We start from the raw sequence: 19405 nt of genomic DNA, 5'->3' as shown, positions 1-19405 counted from the left end.
ATATATATATATATATATATATATATATATATATATATATATGAAGATAAAGTGTATTTTTATTTTATCAAATGAAAATAAAACAAAATTTAATTGTTTAGTTAATAAATTATGAATGTACAACTCTATTATATTCTTTAAAATTATAAGTATGTTTTAATTGAATTATTTGACTCTAGATATTTTAAGTTCAATCATTAATTTAATCCTTGTAGTTTATACTTACTAATAATTTCATTCTTATATTATAAAAAATATCTATTTAGCTCACAAATATCAAATGTTATAATAATTTAGTCCAACTATTAAAATCCTCCTATCTTTGCATATCGTTGTAGCCTACATGACTCAAATTGATTTAAGTGACAAAACAAATATATAACACACACGGACTAAATTGTCATTAAAATTAAAAAGTGTAAAACATCACAAAAAATCCTTTCATGAATGTTTCCTTTTTTGAAAGCCAACCCCACCCAGTGGGCTATATTCCATTCCTTTCTCCTTGTTGCAGCGACACACACCATTCTCGTGCACTTGTTGTGCTTCCTCATGTGGCCACTTGCGAGAACGTGGAGATTTTTCACGCGACCAGAATATGATGTCATCCCCACCACCCAAGACCTAGAAAGTGAACGCAACACACATTCTTTCTAGCACCGATTGCGCTTCCGTCTGGTGGCCACTTGCTAGAATGTGGCCAAAAGCGATGCAACCAGAGCGATGTGACAAGAACGCAGCTGGAGCACGGTGAGAACGTGACACAACCTGTTACGCTTTCGGTGTCAGTTATCACTTATTTGATGGGTTAGTTTGTCAATTAGTAATATTTGTTAAGGATCAATTTGTCAGAAAATATATACGTTTTGGTGAAAAAAATTTAGAAGGAAAGTTCATTTGTACGTAACCGTTATGTTTGTTACTACGAAAATCAATACATTAAAAAAAGTGACAATTTAGTTCAAAATGACGTGAAAAGCTACTGTGCACATATGGACTTGTTAGGTGGATGAGTATGAGCCACATAGGCTATACCCAATAATGGAGACGATAGACTAAATTGTTTTGACATTTGACATTTGTAAACTAAATAAGTAATTTTTATAGTATAGGGACAAAATTATCAACGAGTATAAATTACACAGACTAAATTAACTATTTACCCAATTAATTGAGTTGTCAATTTTTGTGATCTTGTTTAGCTTAATTCAATCTTCGTCTCCTTGCAGGGTGGACTAAAAAGCTGAAAATTATTTTGGGCAATTGTGACCCTAGCCCGACCCTAGCATTATTTTAATCAATCATATTACGCATTTTTTCTTTTAAAAAAAATAAGCCCATTTATTTAGCGCTTGACATTATCCCAACACAAAAATAATAATAATCAATGTATATTATAATTTTAAAGAAAATTCGAAGTTAATCTTAAACAACAAAATGATTGTAACCATAAAACAACAAAAATGACCAACTGTCATAATTTTGAAGCAGGGAAAATAAAAATGTCGGTAGCTTGAACTCGTTATAGCTGCCTCAGATCAAAACCGATTATGATATGTTTATAATCGAATCAAGTTTTAAAATCTAATATATTGTCTGTATGACTCAAAGTCCAAATGTGACCAAACTGAGCTGGGTAACTAAAATTTGGATGCTCGTTCCAAATCATATTATTTACATATAGTTTGTAGAATAATTTGTGAGGAGTATAAAAAATATATTCTTTTTGACGGATTAAAATTATTAAAAATTATAAAATTAAAAACTAATTAAATGTGATATATGATTCATAAATTTTATTATTTTCGATAAATTTTAACAAATAAAAAAATATTCAAAAGAATATGTTAGCATTTCTTATAGTTTGTTTCCTCTTTGCCAAAGAGACTTTCTAACCAACAAGTTTTTTTTTTTCCTTTCCAAATTGCTGAAAGCGATCATAGAAATTAACTCATGTCATCTATAGTTCACCCACATCTCAATAATATAAATAGGCCAATCTCAATCCAATCAATTAGACACACTTATCCTCCATTTTTATTCCATCAAAGTGTTACTTAAAAATTGAACTATTTATTCCTAATCTTGCTATTCACATTACATTCACGAGTAATAATACTATTGCAAGAAAGTTAATTTTAGTGTAGGTGCCGATTTTTTTATTTTAAAGTATTTAAACCATCATTTGAGATTGACCAAATTTTTATATCTCAAGAGGCTATGATATTTCTTCTTTAAAAAAAAAGAAGAAGTGGCCATGATATTTGAAATATGAAATTTACATGCATGAGTTATATTGTTTGAATAATAAAGATTTTGAGAAGGTCAATTCTATATCGCGTTCAAAACAAAGAAGCCAAATTTGTTGAATAAAAATGACTAAATATCAAAGAAAAAGAAGATTCACAGACAAAGGTTTGAGTATTCCAAGTAGAATACAAAGAAAATAATCGTAAATTAATAATATTAAAAAAATTAAATAAGTTAATAAGAATAAAATTGAGAAAAAATTAACATCTTATTAATTAACTTATTTTCATAAGTACTTGGAAGTAACTTATTTTGATCTAAATAACTTATAAGTTATTTTTTAAACTCTCCAAAAATCTTACTAAACACACTTTCAAGTCTATGATTAGAATTCTACGATATCAAAATAATTTCCATTGTCAACACTTAGCTTCCACAATTTATCTTTTAAATAATTTTAATCATAAACTTCTATTAATATTACTAGTTAAAATATTTAGCAATATTAGTTAATAAGATTTTATTACGATAAAACTACAATTTAAGGCTTTTTTTTAAGAAAATGGTATAATTAACTTTTAAAATTACTGTAAAAGTGTAATTTATCTTACAGGGTATAATTAACTTTTTAAGAAAGTTAGTATTCCCAAAGGTGTAAGAATCAAATACTAAATAAATCATATATTTATGATTTATCAGCAATCCGACAGTCAGGGAGGATCGGTGGCTGATGGGGGCCTCATCTGTGGTACATCACCATCACACCGAAGCAAAACATTGTGATCCTTATCTTCATCGAAAAAGGTTTTTTAATTATACATTAAAGTGTGAAACAGCGAAGACAAGTTGAAAGAAGCCTTATCCGCGAGACGACTATTTAAAATTTGTGAAATTGCCGCCCCTGTCCCTGTTCGGTTCCTCTTGTCCCTTTCTCTTCATTTTTTCCAATAAAAGCAAATTCAGAAAATGAATACCACGTGGTGTTCTAGGAATCTACCACGTGTTCCTATAGCTGCTGCTCCTTGTATGGTCCTAATCCATGTTGCACTTTAATTGAAGCAATTTAAGGTTATCCAACGTTAACGCTTCTTAAAGGAGTGAATAGGCAATTTAGTCCCTGAGATTGTAATCAGTTTGCATATTAGTCCTTAACTTAAATTTTAATTCAAAATAGTCCCTATCTTTACATCCGTTATGCAAATAAGTCCTTGCTGTTAAAATCTAATTTATTCCGTTAGTCAAATGTCTATTTGGCACACCTCAGTCCACGTAAGCAACCCAATGTGGCAAGTTTGAGTCCAATGTGGCAAGGACTAAATTGAAAAATCTAAAGAAACACAAATTGCTGCAGAATCATTACCCCACTCTTTCAAACACGGTATAAATAGGGTAAGCTTCCTTCATGGCATCAAAATCGGCATCCAAAATATATTATTTGAAGCAATTCATGGAGAAATAGAATTCAAAATATTAAGAACAACAATTACATACGGGTCAGGCGAAAAAAAGGAATTTGCAAGCTGTTCATCAGGAGGGCTTCCATCAAATGAGACAGCATGTGCAGCCCCGGCTGAGTAGCAAGCAGAAGAAGAGGCTGAGAAATTCTTGAGCCATGATCCATGCAGCAAACTCGAATCCCGGATCCTCCTATTAGCATCAAAAGTAGAACACCCAAAACTCAAAGGACCATACAATGGTTGTAGTCTCCTTAGATTCACACTACCCCTCAAGCAACCTACAGCAGGCTTTGTGAAGTCTCGCACACTACCACGACCTGAGATTAAGCCATAAGCATAAACATCTCCCAGCATAGCATTGGAATGTGAGGCAGTAATCATTGATTTTGTGTGAAGTGTGTGACTTGAAGTGAGCGAACAAAGAGGCAAAGCTGAACTTCTGTACAAGGATGTCGGCACTCCTTGTTGCCTTGTTATTGCTTCCCGAATGCGACAGTAAATGGTTGCATTCAGCCTTGAGAGAATGCCAGGCATGATCTTATTCCCCTATGCAAAAATACCCTTAATTCAGTTTCCCGATTAAGAATAATGTGAAACCACGGGTGTGATTTGAATTAACAAAACTCATTCCTTTTTTACCCCCACCAAACCTTGCTTCAAGAGTAATGAACCGCACTCATAATCTGAAATGTTGAAATTTGAACAAATATTATTCGAAGTTTCTAACTTCATGAAAACAAACACCCCACCAGATGCAAAGAGCAAGTACTAAATAATTGATATTATCATTTGTGAGAGAAACCCCCAAAATGTTTTGACTTGGGAAATATCTTTTTATTGAGAAGCAAATGTACTGGGACTGTATCAATTTTGCATCAGTCAATAATGGATTTCATCAACCTGTTCAATACTACTTAGGCACTATCTTATATTTAAAAAAAAATTGAATATGTCAAAGCCAATTAAAAAAAAATGAAGCGGTTTAAAGTTAAACAGGGCACTCAGAAAAAAGTTTAGGCATGAATTCCAATGTGGTCCCACCGTAAATTAATACCAGCAAGAAAAAGAAGATGGATTCTAATGTTCTATGGCGTACCTGTTGAAGGAGGAGTTTCCTGTTGAAAGAGCAACAACAAGAACAAAATGCGGCGGTGAATGAAACACAGGAGGCTTGTAACGTCAATGAAATTTTTTACTCAGGAGGCTTGTAATCTAGAGATGCTCAAACAAGACGATGGTCAATTAAGAAATCTGAAAGTGGTTACAACAGGATGGAACAATTTCTTGCTTCAAGATTGAGGGAAATTATGAAGGCAAACTCCTGCGACTTTTTTATGCCCAAGGTACACCAATAGGTTCTGCAAAAGGGTTTGGGTTGGGGTTTTGGTTTGCAATTCCACTGGAGGAGGGCAGAGGGGGGTTTGGGTTTTTTGGGGGTTAGGGTTTTGGAGGGGAAGAGGGGAGAATGGGGGTGGAGGAGGAATGCGGAGTTGAGGGTGGTGGTGGCACCGGGAAGAAGATGAAGAGATGACATTAGGAAGGGGAGAGAGGGAGAGGGAGAGGGAGAAGAAGAAGATGAAGGATGACGAAGAAGAAGCACAGTGGTTGAGTGAAGGATGACGAAGAAGAAGCACAGTGAAGAAGAAGGACTATTTTGCAATACTACCAATAATAGTGCCACGTTAGTTAGCCTACGTGGCACTATAATTGCCAACAATACATCTCATTAACGACGTTAACTTCGAATGTAACGGTAAGGACTTATTTGCATAACGAATGTAAAGATAGGGACTATTTTGAATTAAAATTTAAGTTAAGGACTAATATGCAAACTGGTTACAATCTCAGGGACTAAATTGCCTATTCACTCCTTCTTAAAGTTTTGTTCATAATTTTTTTTTTAATCATGACTGGACTGGTTCCATTTAAATTGATAAAATAATAGATACAAGATTTTTTTTTTTTTTTTTGTATTCTTTATGTACAAGAGCCTTTGAAATTCTTTTTTATTTGTAACAGCTATTTGTAATGTTGGTAAAGTTAACTTCTATAACGCCTAAATTCACAATTATCCTTTTTTAAGTCTTTAATAGTAATTAAAGACTATACTTAAGTAGTCATCTATCTTACACAAGTTGTCATAATTATACCGTACCCAAGAATTCATTCGAATTAAGCAATACGTACTACCAATTTAAAAAGAAACTAAAATTTCTAATGAAAATGCAATCTTTATTTTGAGTTTTGTTAAAATTGGTTTCTGCGACCTGTGATCAATTGCCAATATCGTGTAAAAAGCTATTAAACAATTAAGAGAAAATTGTTGATAGTTAAAATATAAAAATAATTGGGTCATTACTAGTTACAAAGTCTAGCAACAATTGTTTACTTTTCCCTAGTAATTTCTTAAAGAGTTAATACCTTTATTATTTTTTCAATTATGTCATTTATTAATATACTTATTTTTTTTGGAATATTTATATATTTATTTTAAATAAATAAAAATTGAAATAATTTTTAATAGAAATAAAATTATATTTCTGAATTTATATGTTATCTTTTAAAATAAACAAAAAAATAATCTTCTATCCAATAAATAATTTTTTGTTTTAAGAAAAAAAAATTCACTATTTTTTAACTCGCTAAAAAATAAGATAAGAAGTATATATATATATATATATATATATATATATATATATATATATATATATATATATATATATATATATATATATATATATATATATATATATATATATACTAGTTTTGTAATAAAATATTAATATATCATTATAATAATTTTTCAACATATTCAAGTATGGTTTTAAACATATCACTCCATCAATTTGTATATATAGTTTTTAAAAGTAATGGCTTCTTGGACTGAGCACTGGATCTGGGTCCCATCAATGACGTGGCACAAAGTTCAATGTGACATCCAGCTGTCCACGCTACTGAGTCGGGGCTCCGAATTCGAAGCTCCATTTTCACACTTTCAATGTTATCCTCTCATGCCACGAACAACCAATCACACTTCGCCACTTCACCACATACGATGACTTTCTCCACGTGGCAAGCTCCAATTGGCTTTTCCACAGGCTCACGCTGTTTCCGGTGCACTGGATCGGTGCACCCAGTGTCGGGACACTAGATTAGGATGACATGCAGTAGCATCAAAAACAGTGACGAATCTCAATGCGGCGACGAACGGCCAAGAACATGCCACGTGTCCCGAGGACGATGGCGGACCCAATGAGCGCGCGAAACGTGGCGCGACCAACGAGCTTTGCAGCTAATTTCAGACAACCCCTCGCAGGTGGGTCCCACGCGAAACATAATCCTCGGTGACGGACTTGCCGAAGGACAAAAGATAAGGACGAACTCATGAGAACATTGCACGCTACTTCCCACGCGTCTATCTCACGGTGTACTGCACATCGTAACTTTTGATCTTAATTACTTTTAGTCTTCTGACACCATCAACGGTCAGGAAGTTTCCTTTTTCAATGAGTAAAAATTAAATAAAAAAACGAAGTTGTTTTTAGTGGTTGACTCACGAAAACAAGTGAGCTTCCAAAAGTATCACACTGTTGCATGCTGTCTAGGCTCAGTGGAAAGAGATATCATGGGGTTGGGTGGCCATTGTGGATCAGTGAGAAAGCTCTTCCAAAAGATAATTCAAGATATTTTCTCTTTATTTTCTTAGTCATTTATATTACTATTATTACTATTTTTTATTTTTCTTATTCTATGAGGTGGTTTTTCTTGAATGATTTATCTTATATGGATTATGGATATGGATATGGATGGATTCTGATTTTTTTTACATTCACCGAGTGAAAGTGAAAATTGGAATTCAAGTTTCTCAACCAATCTGGTAATTTTCTTGAACTGTTAGTTAAGTTCCATTTGGGTTTCCTTGTTTTTTTATTTATCCTTTTTTTTTAGCTTTGCTCCTTTGGTCTTTTAGGCCATCTGGTTCTGACTTCCAAGTTCAGTCCGTTTATGACATCAATCTCTGGGGGGTTGTTTGGTTGCTGTTTCTTGTTGTAGCTGTTTATGTGATCTGAATCTATTCCATTCCTTTTGTGCTTCTCTATCTCTCTCTCTTCTGGATTACTGGCAACTACATGTTTCATCTGTCCCTTGCTTTGATCCCTTTCTCCAAACTCATCCTAAGACAAGTTCTGCTCTCCCTTTTGATGCTCTTCAATATTACTCATCACAGATTCACCACCTGCTCCTCTTGCCATTTCATGCTTCGTAATTTCTCTTTCACTCAATTCAGGACAAGTATAAGTTGACCCTTATCTCAAAAACATAGTCTTTGTTTTGTCCAGTTCAGTGGTTAACCCACACCCTTTTTGTTCTTCATCATCCATTTGGTTGATTTGGGTTTACCCTTTTTGGTTAAAAGTGTTGTGATGTGGACCTTGTTTGTGAGATGAATATTGTTGGCTATTATTGAGGATTATTACCTTGGATGGTATGTGGGTATATAGTGTCTCAAATCAGTGTGAGTTAGCTTGTGATTGATTGATTACAAGGTTACAAGGATGGTATCAAAATCCTATTCAAACCTATTGGAGTTGGCCTCTGGGGAGGCTCCATCATTTGGGTACATGAACAGGAGAATTCCAAGGATTATGACTGTGGCTGGGTTGATATCTGATGTTGATGATGACCCAGTGGAGAGTGTGTGCTCTGATCCGTCGTCGTCGACAGCGCACCGAGACCGGATAATCATGGTGGCTAATCAGCTTCCCATAAGGGCCCAGAGGAGGCCAGATGGGAATAGGAGTTGTTGGTCTTTCGAGTGGGATGAGAATGCACTTCTTCAGCTGAAAGATGGGTTAGGGGATGATGATATTGAGGTTATTTATGTTGGATGCCTTAAGGAGGAGGTGCATCCAAGCGAACAAGATGAGGTTTCACAGACACTTCTTGAGACCTTCAAGTGTATCCCAACTTTTCTCCCAGCTGACCAGTTTACTAAGTACTATCATGGTTTTTGCAAGCAGCAGTTGTGGCCACTGTTTCATTACATGTTGCCCTTGTCACCAGAGCTTGGTGGCAGGTTTAATAGGTCACTGTGGCAGGCTTATGTGTCAGTCAATAAAATTTTTGCAGATAGGATTATGGAAGTTATTAACCCTGAAGATGATTATGTGTGGATACATGATTATCATCTGATGGTGTTGCCAACTTTCTTGAGGAAGAGATTCAACAGGGTGAAACTGGGGTTCTTCCTTCACAGTCCATTCCCTTCATCAGAAATATATAAGACATTGCCTGTTAGGGAAGAGATCCTGAGAGCCCTCCTTAATTCGGATTTGATCGGCTTCCACACTTTCGATTATGCGCGGCATTTCCTCTCCTGTTGTAGCCGGATGCTCGGCCTTACCTATGAATCCAAGCGAGGTTATATTGGGATTGAGTACTATGGTAGGACTGTTAGTATCAAAATTCTTCCTGTTGGTATTCACTTGGGTCAGCTTCAATCAGTTTTGAGGATGCCTCAGACTGAAGAAAAAGTTTGCGAGCTCATTAGACAGTTTTCTGATAAAGGAAGGACATTGTTGCTTGGGGTGGATGACATGGATATTTTCAAGGGAATAAGTTTGAAGTTGTTGGCCATGGAACAGCTTCTCATTCAGCACCCTGAGTATCGGGAAAAGGTAGTGCTGGTCCAGATAGCAAATCCTGCGAGGGGGCGAGGGAAAGATGTGAAAGAAGTGCAAGCCGAGACGAAGGCCACAGTGAAACGGATAAACGAAACATTTGGGAAACCCGGGTTTGATCCTGTCATTCTGATTGAGGAGCCTCTCAAGTTTTATGAGAGAGTTGCTTACTATGTTGTTGCGGAGTGTTGTTTAGTCACTGCGGTAAGGGATGGAATGAATCTCATACCGTATGAATATATCATTAGTCGTCAAGGAAATGAAATGTTGGATGCAGTTTTGGGTCTAGCTTCCTCCCCTAAGAAGAAAAGCATGTTAGTTGTGTCTGAATTCATTGGCTGTTCCCCATCTTTAAGTGGGGCAATCAGAGTGAACCCTTGGAATATTGATGCTGTAGCAGATGCAATGGACTCTGCGCTGGAAATGGCTGATTCGGAGAAAGAGCTTAGACATGAAAAGCATTATAGATATGTTAGTACTCATGATGTTGGGTACTGGGCTCGAAGCTTCTTGCAAGATTTGGAAAGGACTTGTAGTGATCATGTGCGACGAAGGTGGTGGGGGATTGGTTTTGGATTAAGCTTTAGAGTTGTTGCACTTGATCCAAACTTCAAGAAGCTCTCAATGGAGCACATAGTTTCAGCTTACAAGCGGACGGCAACTAGAGCAATCCTTCTTGACTATGATGGTACACTAATGCCTCAATCATCCACCATTGATAAGAGTCCAAGCAGTAAATCCATTGAAATTCTTAGTAGTTTGTGTAGAGATAAGAACAACATGGTTTTCCTTGTTAGTGCTAGAAGCCGAAAGATGCTTTCCGAATGGTTTTCTCCTTGTGAGAATCTGGGAGTTGCAGCTGAGCATGGTTACTTTCTAAGGTAAATTACTTATGCTTGTTGCCTTTTCAACATCAGTGCTTTCTTGAGGTAGAATTAATGGTTGACCTTGCTTTTTATATCATGTATGGTTTCAGAATGAAACGAGATGAAGAGTGGGAAACACATGTTGCAGCAACAGACACTAGTTGGAAACAAATTGCAGAACCTGTAATGAAACTTTACACTGAAACAACTGATGGATCCACCATTGAAGACAAGGAGACTGCACTTGTTTGGTGCTATGAGGATGCAGATCCAGACTTTGGATCGTGCCAAGCTAAGGAACTCCTTGATCATCTTGAGAGTGTGCTTGCAAATGAACCAGTAACAGTCAAGAGTGACCAGAACAATGTAGAGGTTAAACCACAGGTGTGTACAACATTCCACTTCTAGGAATTAGTTGTATATATCTATCTATCTATATATATATATTCATTTTATATTATACCTTGGATATTGATGTTAGTTGCCGCATCATCAGTTACATTTTTGCATAAACTAATTCCAAATCAAAACTGGTGGGTAAGCTTGCAAAACTTGTTTTGCATTAAGGCATAATTTGAAAACAAAATCAATCATTGTGGTTGGAATTATCAATAAAGGCACAGTAGCATTGTTCAGCATAAAATCAACAGTTTAATTAATATATGTAAAAAAAGGTATGCATCATAGACCAGAGAAAGGACAAAGAATTGAAAGAAGAAAGCTTGTCAGTAAGTCCATTTTTAATTGGTGAATTTTTATCATAATTTAGAAATATTAATATGTATTGTAGGTACTAGTTAACCTATTCAATTTCTTTTACCTTATTTGAACCCGTGTTTGTAAAATAACCATAAAAGGAAACATGTGAATTATTGTTGAACTGTCATGTAGATCCACTCTTGAAAGATTATTTTTCTCTTTTTGATGTGGTTATGCTTTTGAGAAATGTCAAATGTTTATAGTATCCATTTTATTGTTCTACACTTCTACTTAAGCCTCAAAATCTAATAAATACATGTGGAATGTGTACACATGCAGGGTGTGAGCAAGGGACTAGTGGCCACACGCCTACTTTCTGCCATGCAAGAAAAGGGGATGTGCCCTGATTTTGTTTTGTGTATAGGAGATGACAGGTCTGATGAAGACATGTTTGAGGTAATTACCAGTTCAATGGGCGGTCTGATCGCTCCAAAGGCCGAGGTATTTGCATGCACGGTTTGTCGAAAACCCAGTAAGGCTAAGTACTACCTGGATGATACAACTGAAATAGTGAGATTGCTTCAGGGCTTAGCCTGTGTTTCAGAACAGATAGACAAATAGTTTCATTTTCTTCAGAACAAGAAATAGTTTGTTAAGCTTGGGAAAAGTGGTGGTGGTGGTGAGAGGTATTATAATTATATTGTGCTTGCTTTACTTTGTCATTGAGGATGTAGGCTCAGTTGTGCTGCTCTTAAAATCTTAATACACAATTAAAATTATTGGTTTCCTTGATATTCCTTGTATATTATCCTAGTTGTTACTGAGAGAAGTTCTGTATCGGATTCTGCTCCTTAAAATGCTTGATTTCCATCAGGAAAACTTGTACATATAGTTAGTTGGTTTCTTTCCAGCCATGAAGTCTTGTGCATTCCTTTAAGCCATGCATGTTTGGATGTGAACATGATGCTGTGAATTGGTATTAGTTTTGTTTACGGTAGTAATCGAGTGAATTTGATTTGCACATTATGATTAGATGCTTGTTTATATCGAAGTTGAGAAAAATTATTCTATTAATTTTTTAATTACTAGTTATAATTGTTAATTTTTTATATACATATTTTAGAGGATCCATACTCCTTTATGTGATTCTAATTTTGTCCAAATTTTCGTAAGTATTCATGAGTGGTTAGATCAAGATGAGTTGCTGGTAATTTGAGACGTTTAGAGAAATCCATACGCCTTTTATGTGCCTAATTTTGTCAAATTTTACTCGAAGTATTCATGAGTGGTGCGATCGAGAGAGTTACTGGAAATTTGAGACGATTCAAAGATCATAGGCTCTTCTCTTTCTGTTTGTCTCATTTTTCGGTACAAGTGTTTGTCTCATTTGTATCCTAGTATTATGTTGGACCACTCATTAAACAAGTTAGGATATTATATTATGATAAATTAAGGAACAAGAATTTTATTTTTTTGGTAACATATTAGGTATAAAATTTGCGAACGAAAAGAATATGCGTGGAGTTTCTTTTTCCTTAGATAAGTTTACTTAATTTACTAACTTTTATTAATGAAAATTTAATGTGACTTCGGTATGAAATGAAAGCTAGGATGCTGTCGTTGGCAAAGCTCCAAGGCCTTTTCCATGAAAATCGTACATTTTATTTGGTCCTCTAACATTTAATATTTCAATCATTTTTTTAATTTAATACCAAATTTTGTTATTTAAAGGTTTGTGGCACACGAAACAGCATCAAAATGGTTTGAATTTTTGTAATATTAAACTTCACAAAAGGAGTATTTTGATGCTGCTTCAATTTTTAGGAAGATGGACAATAACAATAAATCTTTCCACGAAAAGAAAAAAGTCAAAGGAGCCCCAAACATTAATATCGAGTGCATGGATTAGTAGAGTTATTCTAGTGTAATTAGAGCTTAATTAGTGAAGGATATCCGAGATCTATATATATAAAAAAACTCAAATTAATAGGATTTATTTATTTATTTTGATATTTATAGATTTAAACTCATTTCACTCGTAATAACATTTCAAATTCTAAATTACTCATGCTAGTCAACATTAGGAATTATTAAATATTGTTTTTAATTTGTGTTCAAATTAGTTTTCTTGTTTGGAATATATATATATATATATATATATATATATATATATATATATATATATATATATATATATATATATATATATATATATATATATAAACAAGAATGTTTAATTTTATGGAATGGTGTCACGTAACAAACTTATATTCATTCCATCTAAAAATATTAAATGTTATTATTCAATTATATTATTAATTCAAATCAATATTATTTTATTATGTAAATAGATTTTATTTTATTATTCATTCTATTAGAGTTATATTCAATTATTATTCTATTAAATGCAAATAATTCTATTTTTAGAATTTTTATTCTTAATCAATTATTTTATTCTTTTTTAGTATTTTTTTAATAACGATTTTTAAGGTTAAACTTACGATTTTACGTAAATTTGTGGAGATCTCATAAACTCGACTCGTAAAATTAACTTGTGAACTCGTAAGAATTTATTCAATATAAAAAATATATTAATATTTTTATATATAAAATCGTAACTTAATATTTCAACCTTAAAATAAATCAAAATAACAAAATTTAACAATAATTCAATAAACTAACAGTCTACATCCAATCAAACAAATTCATATAATACAAAACATAAGTTCTTAAAATAAAAGCATTTTAAAAAAAAATTAAAATAGTTCAAATATTCATCAATCCTCTAATTAAATCATCTCAAATATCACCACCACCACCACCATCTTCATCTCCATCATCTTCAAGCTCTTCCTCAGTTGAGAAGTGATATTCAAACATTGTAATTCAAAACCAAATTTTCAATATCAAATGCATCCAAAGTTGAATCACTTAAACTTCCTCCAACCAAGTCAATATTACTTTCACTGCTACTTTCACATAGAGGTTGTTCAACCTGGACATTGTCTTCATAAAAAAATATCACCTCCCTCTTTTATTATCCATTTATCATTACATTTCATATCTTCAAATGGAAGATTGAACAATAATTTTTCTTATTTGTCTACTTTTCAACTTAAAGTTATACATCACATAAACTAAGTCATTCATCTTCTTTTGATATGAGTGTTTTCTCGTCTTTATATGAGCTTATAAATAACATATAAATATGAAGTTCATAGATCCGATTCTATCGAATTTACTCTGATTCTACTGAGTTTACTCTGATACTACTGAGTTTACTATCGATTCTACTTGATTTGCGATTGTACTCACTATTTAACTCATGGAAGCATTGTGAAATCATAAACTTGTACCATTTTACGAGTTAAATAGAGATTTTGATAACCATGACGATTTTAGTATCGTTTAGTAATATACTATGAAAAAATTATTGATCATTTTATTTCATTCCTTTTTAGTTTTTTTAGTTAACAATATATCTTTTTTAGACCATATATATATATATATATATATATATATATATTAAGTTATATTAGTTTTACTAGTAAGGATAAACTCATATTTTACATTATGTAATATACTATATGCGTATATATAAGGTTTTATTCTATGGAGTGACAACACGTGTCATCCCCAAATTTATTCCCTCCAAATAATTCAGTTAATGCAAATTTTATAGTTATTATATTTTCAATAGAATAATTACAAAATCCTAAATCAACAATAGTACATAAGAACGGTATAAGTAGAAATATTCAAATTTTATATTTATTCTATTCTTTTTAATTTTATATAACAAGTTTAAGAACCATGAAAATTGATATGATATATTTTTTTGTTGGTTAAAATGAAAATATGAAAAATATCTTATTACAAGTACATTTTAAAATATAATAATTATCGTTAAAAGTAAATTTTACATAAACGTAATTAATAAAGAGTCATTTTTAGTGTATATTTTTCTAATTCATACATGTATATTCTACTATTATGAAACATATACGTGCAAAATTTTAATTAATTGTCCAATAAAATAATTTAAATCAACTTGAATTTATTTTATATATTTACTTAATATTATATATTATAATTTAAAAAGTTTAAAATTCATCACAGGTGTGTATATAAAATATACTTAAATATTTATTGACACATCTAGAAATATACATTTATTAAAATTTAAATTAAATAAAACATATTCAAAATCAAATAATATAAAAAATTAGTCTTATCAATATAAAATATGAATTTAATACCACAAGAAATTAAACTAGTTATTATATAACAGAAAATTTTGTCACGTGAATAAATGTCAAGTGATATCTCCATATTAATTCTCAGTAATTATAATTACATAATCATTAACTATTAGAATATTCTAATGAATAATACCATTATAATTAAAATTAAAATTCATTAATAACACAAATATATATTTTTATTTTAATTAAGGTAATTATTCTAGTTATAGTAACCAATCATGATTAGAATATTCTAATTAATAAATAATTATATTTTCTAATTCAAATTAACTAATAACACAAATAATTTTTTAATCAATATTTATATGTACATAATTTTTATTTTAAATTAATCAATATTTTTAAATTATTAATCACTTAAAGTTTGGGCTGGTGTTAATTAATAATTTAAATTTATATCATAATTAAATTAAATGAATGTTATTTAAAATTTCATATTCAGCTGCATTTTGAATCTTTTCATTTTATCCCGTGTATATTAGAAAAAAAAACAATTTTAAAAGTAAAAAATAAAAAGACCAAATAATATCATTGTTCTCAAGCTCGATATAATATGATTTAAAATATACACTTAAACTACTAATAAACAAAAGAACAATGATGGAGAATAAGTTTCTTTTACTATTTCTACTAATATATTTCTTTTAAAATATATACTTGAGCAAAATTAATTTTATATTAAATCATTTACATACATAATCGTCTATTTTTTTATATTTATTTACGTATCCATCTTAAATTAATATCCACTTAAAATCTTAGACTCATGATAATAAATCATTTAAATGATTTTCATAAATAAATGAGCATTCTATGTTTAATTTCATATTTATTAAAGTATTTTCATAAATAGTCCCATAATTTAAATTAATTGATTATTTTAAATTTTGGATTAGTGTCAACCATTGATTAAATTATCTCCATAAGTAAAAAAAAAACATTATAATTAATTATATATTATATATTTACCTGAATTTTGATAATTTCCATTTAAATTGAATTATTTCTTGAAATATATTTCATATTAAAATATTCCAAAATGATTGCATCCTTAAAAGGTTTTTGTCATATATATAGATATCGTATTAAATCATTTTCATACATAATCATTTATTTTTATTTTTTTATCCGTTATTTTAAATTAGTGATCACTTAATTATTGAACTAATTTAATCAATAAATTAATTAACATACAATTATAAGAAGAAGACAACATGTAAGATTTTTAATTTTAAATACACTAATATGATAACATATGACAAAAGGAGACTATAATAATAATAATAATAATAATAATAATAATAATAATAATAATAATAATAATAATAATAATAATTATAATATTTTTTTATTAATCAAAATATAATAGTTAAATACATTAAAAATTTATAAATTATAAAATTAATACCAGACACGAGGTATTTAAGTAGTTTATTATAAAAATTGAAAGATGAATGAACATACAAATATAATTGTTTATTTAATTAAGAAACATAAAAAACGAATCAATTTTATATTACTTGTATACTTGATTATCCTGTTTGGTATAGAATAAATACAAGTTAAAATATATTTTTGGTTTGTTGTTTTTTCAATAAAATTTATTTTTTTTCTTTTATATTTAAAACATTTATTTTATTTATTTATTTTTAAATTTGGTCATATCATCGACATAAAACTAATGCCATTAGTGCTTTATGTACTAATTAATTTTAATTGATTAATTTTAGAATAATGATAGATTTCTTTTGAAGGAAATGAACTTATATTATATCAAGATGAATTAGAGTCAATACAAGGTGTACTATAATCAAAACTTTTTGACAAGCAAAAGATTTAGATATTCTTGTGACATTCTCTATGTCGACATATATATAAATAAATAAAACATATAAAAATATTAATAAACAAATTCACATAGGTAAAAGGTTTACATTCACTTCACTATTATCAAATAAAACTAATTAACAACATATCCGACTCAGAACAAGGCCTTCAAAGTTTACAAAAGAAATTTTGTTAAATCAGTGTGGTAAAATAAAATAAAATAACATTATGCAATTAAAATAAAAACTCATCCTCAACATCACATCATATCAGAGCATTGTGTCTCAGCCTCTAGCACGAGGTTCTTTAAAGTCATCCACCTAGTCATCTGCTCCCACGAATACAAGGTTTGAGATCATCACAGGATCCAAACACAAATAACACATAGAGAGTGAGTTATCACATTTCTAAAAAAAATACAAATAAACAAAGATGTAATCAAAATAAATTATGGAAGTATTTATAACAAAGCTCAACTTAATACAGTCCACATCACTTCACCACTTTATCATTTAAAATTCATTTTTCAATCACCAATCACATTACACATCAATCACACACTCGAGTCAAGACGTAATAACACTCATCAATTTCACAATAAACAATTAGTAATCGTTATGCAATAATTATACTAAGACTCAAGCCTATATGCAATCTGGTATCATGTTAGTGAAAAACCAAACTGGGGCACTTAGGAGTACATAACAAGACAAACCACACAATAGGTATGTCAGGTCACTCTTACTAAGTAAAATCATAAGGTGACCAATCAGAGTCTCTCTATTTTGCGAGAATGCTCCAACCATATGGGATCAACATAGGCTTAAAGGAGCACTCAAACCGAGTGTCTTTGCCCCTAAGGCCTAGACTCCGAAGAATCTGTTAGGGCCTTACCTTCCTGATTCAAGTCCAACTCTTAAAACAATTTTTGCACACAAACACTGCCCATGAATTATACAATACCCACGACCTCACACTCGTGTTTCAAACACGTTCAACATATTGCGCTACAATTTAACACTTTAGGTTTCTAACTAGGAATCCTACATTTTTCCTTTAACACTGTGCATAAACACTTTTCTCAAGGTAAACACCAGTCAGATTATTATATAATTCACAACTCACAACACAAGTATTGTCATATCAAGTGTTAACCACACACTTATTCACAACCAAATTTCATAATAAACAATTTTAACATATCACAACATCACAATCCACTATCACACGTTTATGTGTATCTCACAAATCAATGGATGTTCAACTTTGCCCTTATACTCAATTCCAATAACAATGTTATGATCTCAAAGCAGCATGTTATATAATAATTCATCACATATTCAATTTATCACTTAGGCACAATTTTAATTACAATTTCATAATCTCAATATAACAATTTATCATGCCAATCTACCAAATCTTGTCCAAAGTACAAACAATTTATACAAAAATGTTTTTCACAATATGGGTAGTAAAACCCCTCAAATAATTTCACACAATCATATCAAAATCAATGAATCAAAATCTAGGTTAAAAACACGAAAACACCAAGAGCACTCAATTTTATCAACTAATTCATATCAGGACGTCAATTGGTCCATCAAACACAGCAATATCGTATTTATAATCATAAAGAAAAAAATTATAATTCAATAAACATCCCAAAATAAATCTCAATTTGATCATTTAAGGATCCCTACACATGTTCATTCTAACCCCAATTGTGATAAACCCATCTCTTACCTCTAAGCGGGCTCACGTGTGTAGTCCGACAGTGATAGTCTCTAGTAGTTCCCTAAGATTCCTCAAGATTTTTCCCTTGTTTGCTCTGTTAGGGTTTCCAAGCGTTAGAGAGAAGACGAAGAGATTGTAGCCTCCATTTTACTGTCAATATATGAGACTAATTTCTCTCTTTTAACATTATTTCGCAAATCCCAACGGTGAGAATGTGCGCAAATGGGTTCCAAAGGAAGTGTGAAAATTTCACAAAGATCCAACGATTGAAGAGTCTAGAATCATAGTTTTACTGAGATAAGTTTTGGGTATCTGCGAGAAAAAAGAAAACTTAGTGCGAGGGACATTTCTTCATGACATACATTATACTGGAAATCCCAATGGTTGGTGTATGAAAAAATAAGTTTGAAACCACATGTTCAAATTTCACCACAATCAAACGGTTAATGATTCTAGGATCATCGTTTTAATGAGATAGATTTGAGTGTATGCGGGAAAAATAGAGTTTTGGGAAAGGAAGAAGGGAAAATGGATTTGAGAGGAAGAGATAACGCATAGACGTGTGGTAAATGTAAAGAGTGACCTATTACGTCTCTATTTATATCTTCGGTACTCTGGGTCTTTTA

The 19405-nt window shown here is 31.3% G+C and overlaps 2 protein-coding genes across 2 annotated transcripts; one reads left to right on the top strand and one right to left on the bottom strand.

The window, feature by feature from the left end:
- Positions 1–3695: 3695 nt before the first annotated feature.
- On the bottom strand, positions 3696–4912 carry LOC102669446 (uncharacterized). Its single transcript, XM_041017522.1, has 2 exons — positions 4804–4912; positions 3696–4390 (listed from the first exon to the last, which is right to left on the bottom strand). The coding sequence occupies exon 2, from the start codon at positions 4239–4241 to the stop codon at positions 3696–3698; it is 546 nt and encodes a 181-aa protein (XP_040873456.1). The 5' UTR covers positions 4242–4390; positions 4804–4912.
- Positions 4913–7291: 2379 nt separating this feature from the next.
- Positions 7292–11745, top strand: LOC100818822 (alpha,alpha-trehalose-phosphate synthase [UDP-forming] 6). Its single transcript, XM_041017158.1, has 4 exons — positions 7292–7584; positions 7678–10269; positions 10365–10638; positions 11293–11745. The coding sequence occupies exons 2-4, from the start codon at positions 8264–8266 to the stop codon at positions 11572–11574; spliced, it is 2562 nt and encodes an 853-aa protein (XP_040873092.1). The 5' UTR covers positions 7292–7584; positions 7678–8263; the 3' UTR covers positions 11575–11745.
- Positions 11746–19405: the final 7660 nt, after the last annotated feature.

Source organism: Glycine max, chromosome 7 (assembly GCF_000004515.6).
Source record: "Glycine max cultivar Williams 82 chromosome 7, Glycine_max_v4.0, whole genome shotgun sequence".
NCBI classification, from domain to species: domain Eukaryota; kingdom Viridiplantae; phylum Streptophyta; class Magnoliopsida; order Fabales; family Fabaceae; genus Glycine; species Glycine max.
The sequence above is the reverse complement of the archived record's forward strand: the minus strand, read 5'-3'. Positions and strand labels throughout refer to the sequence as shown.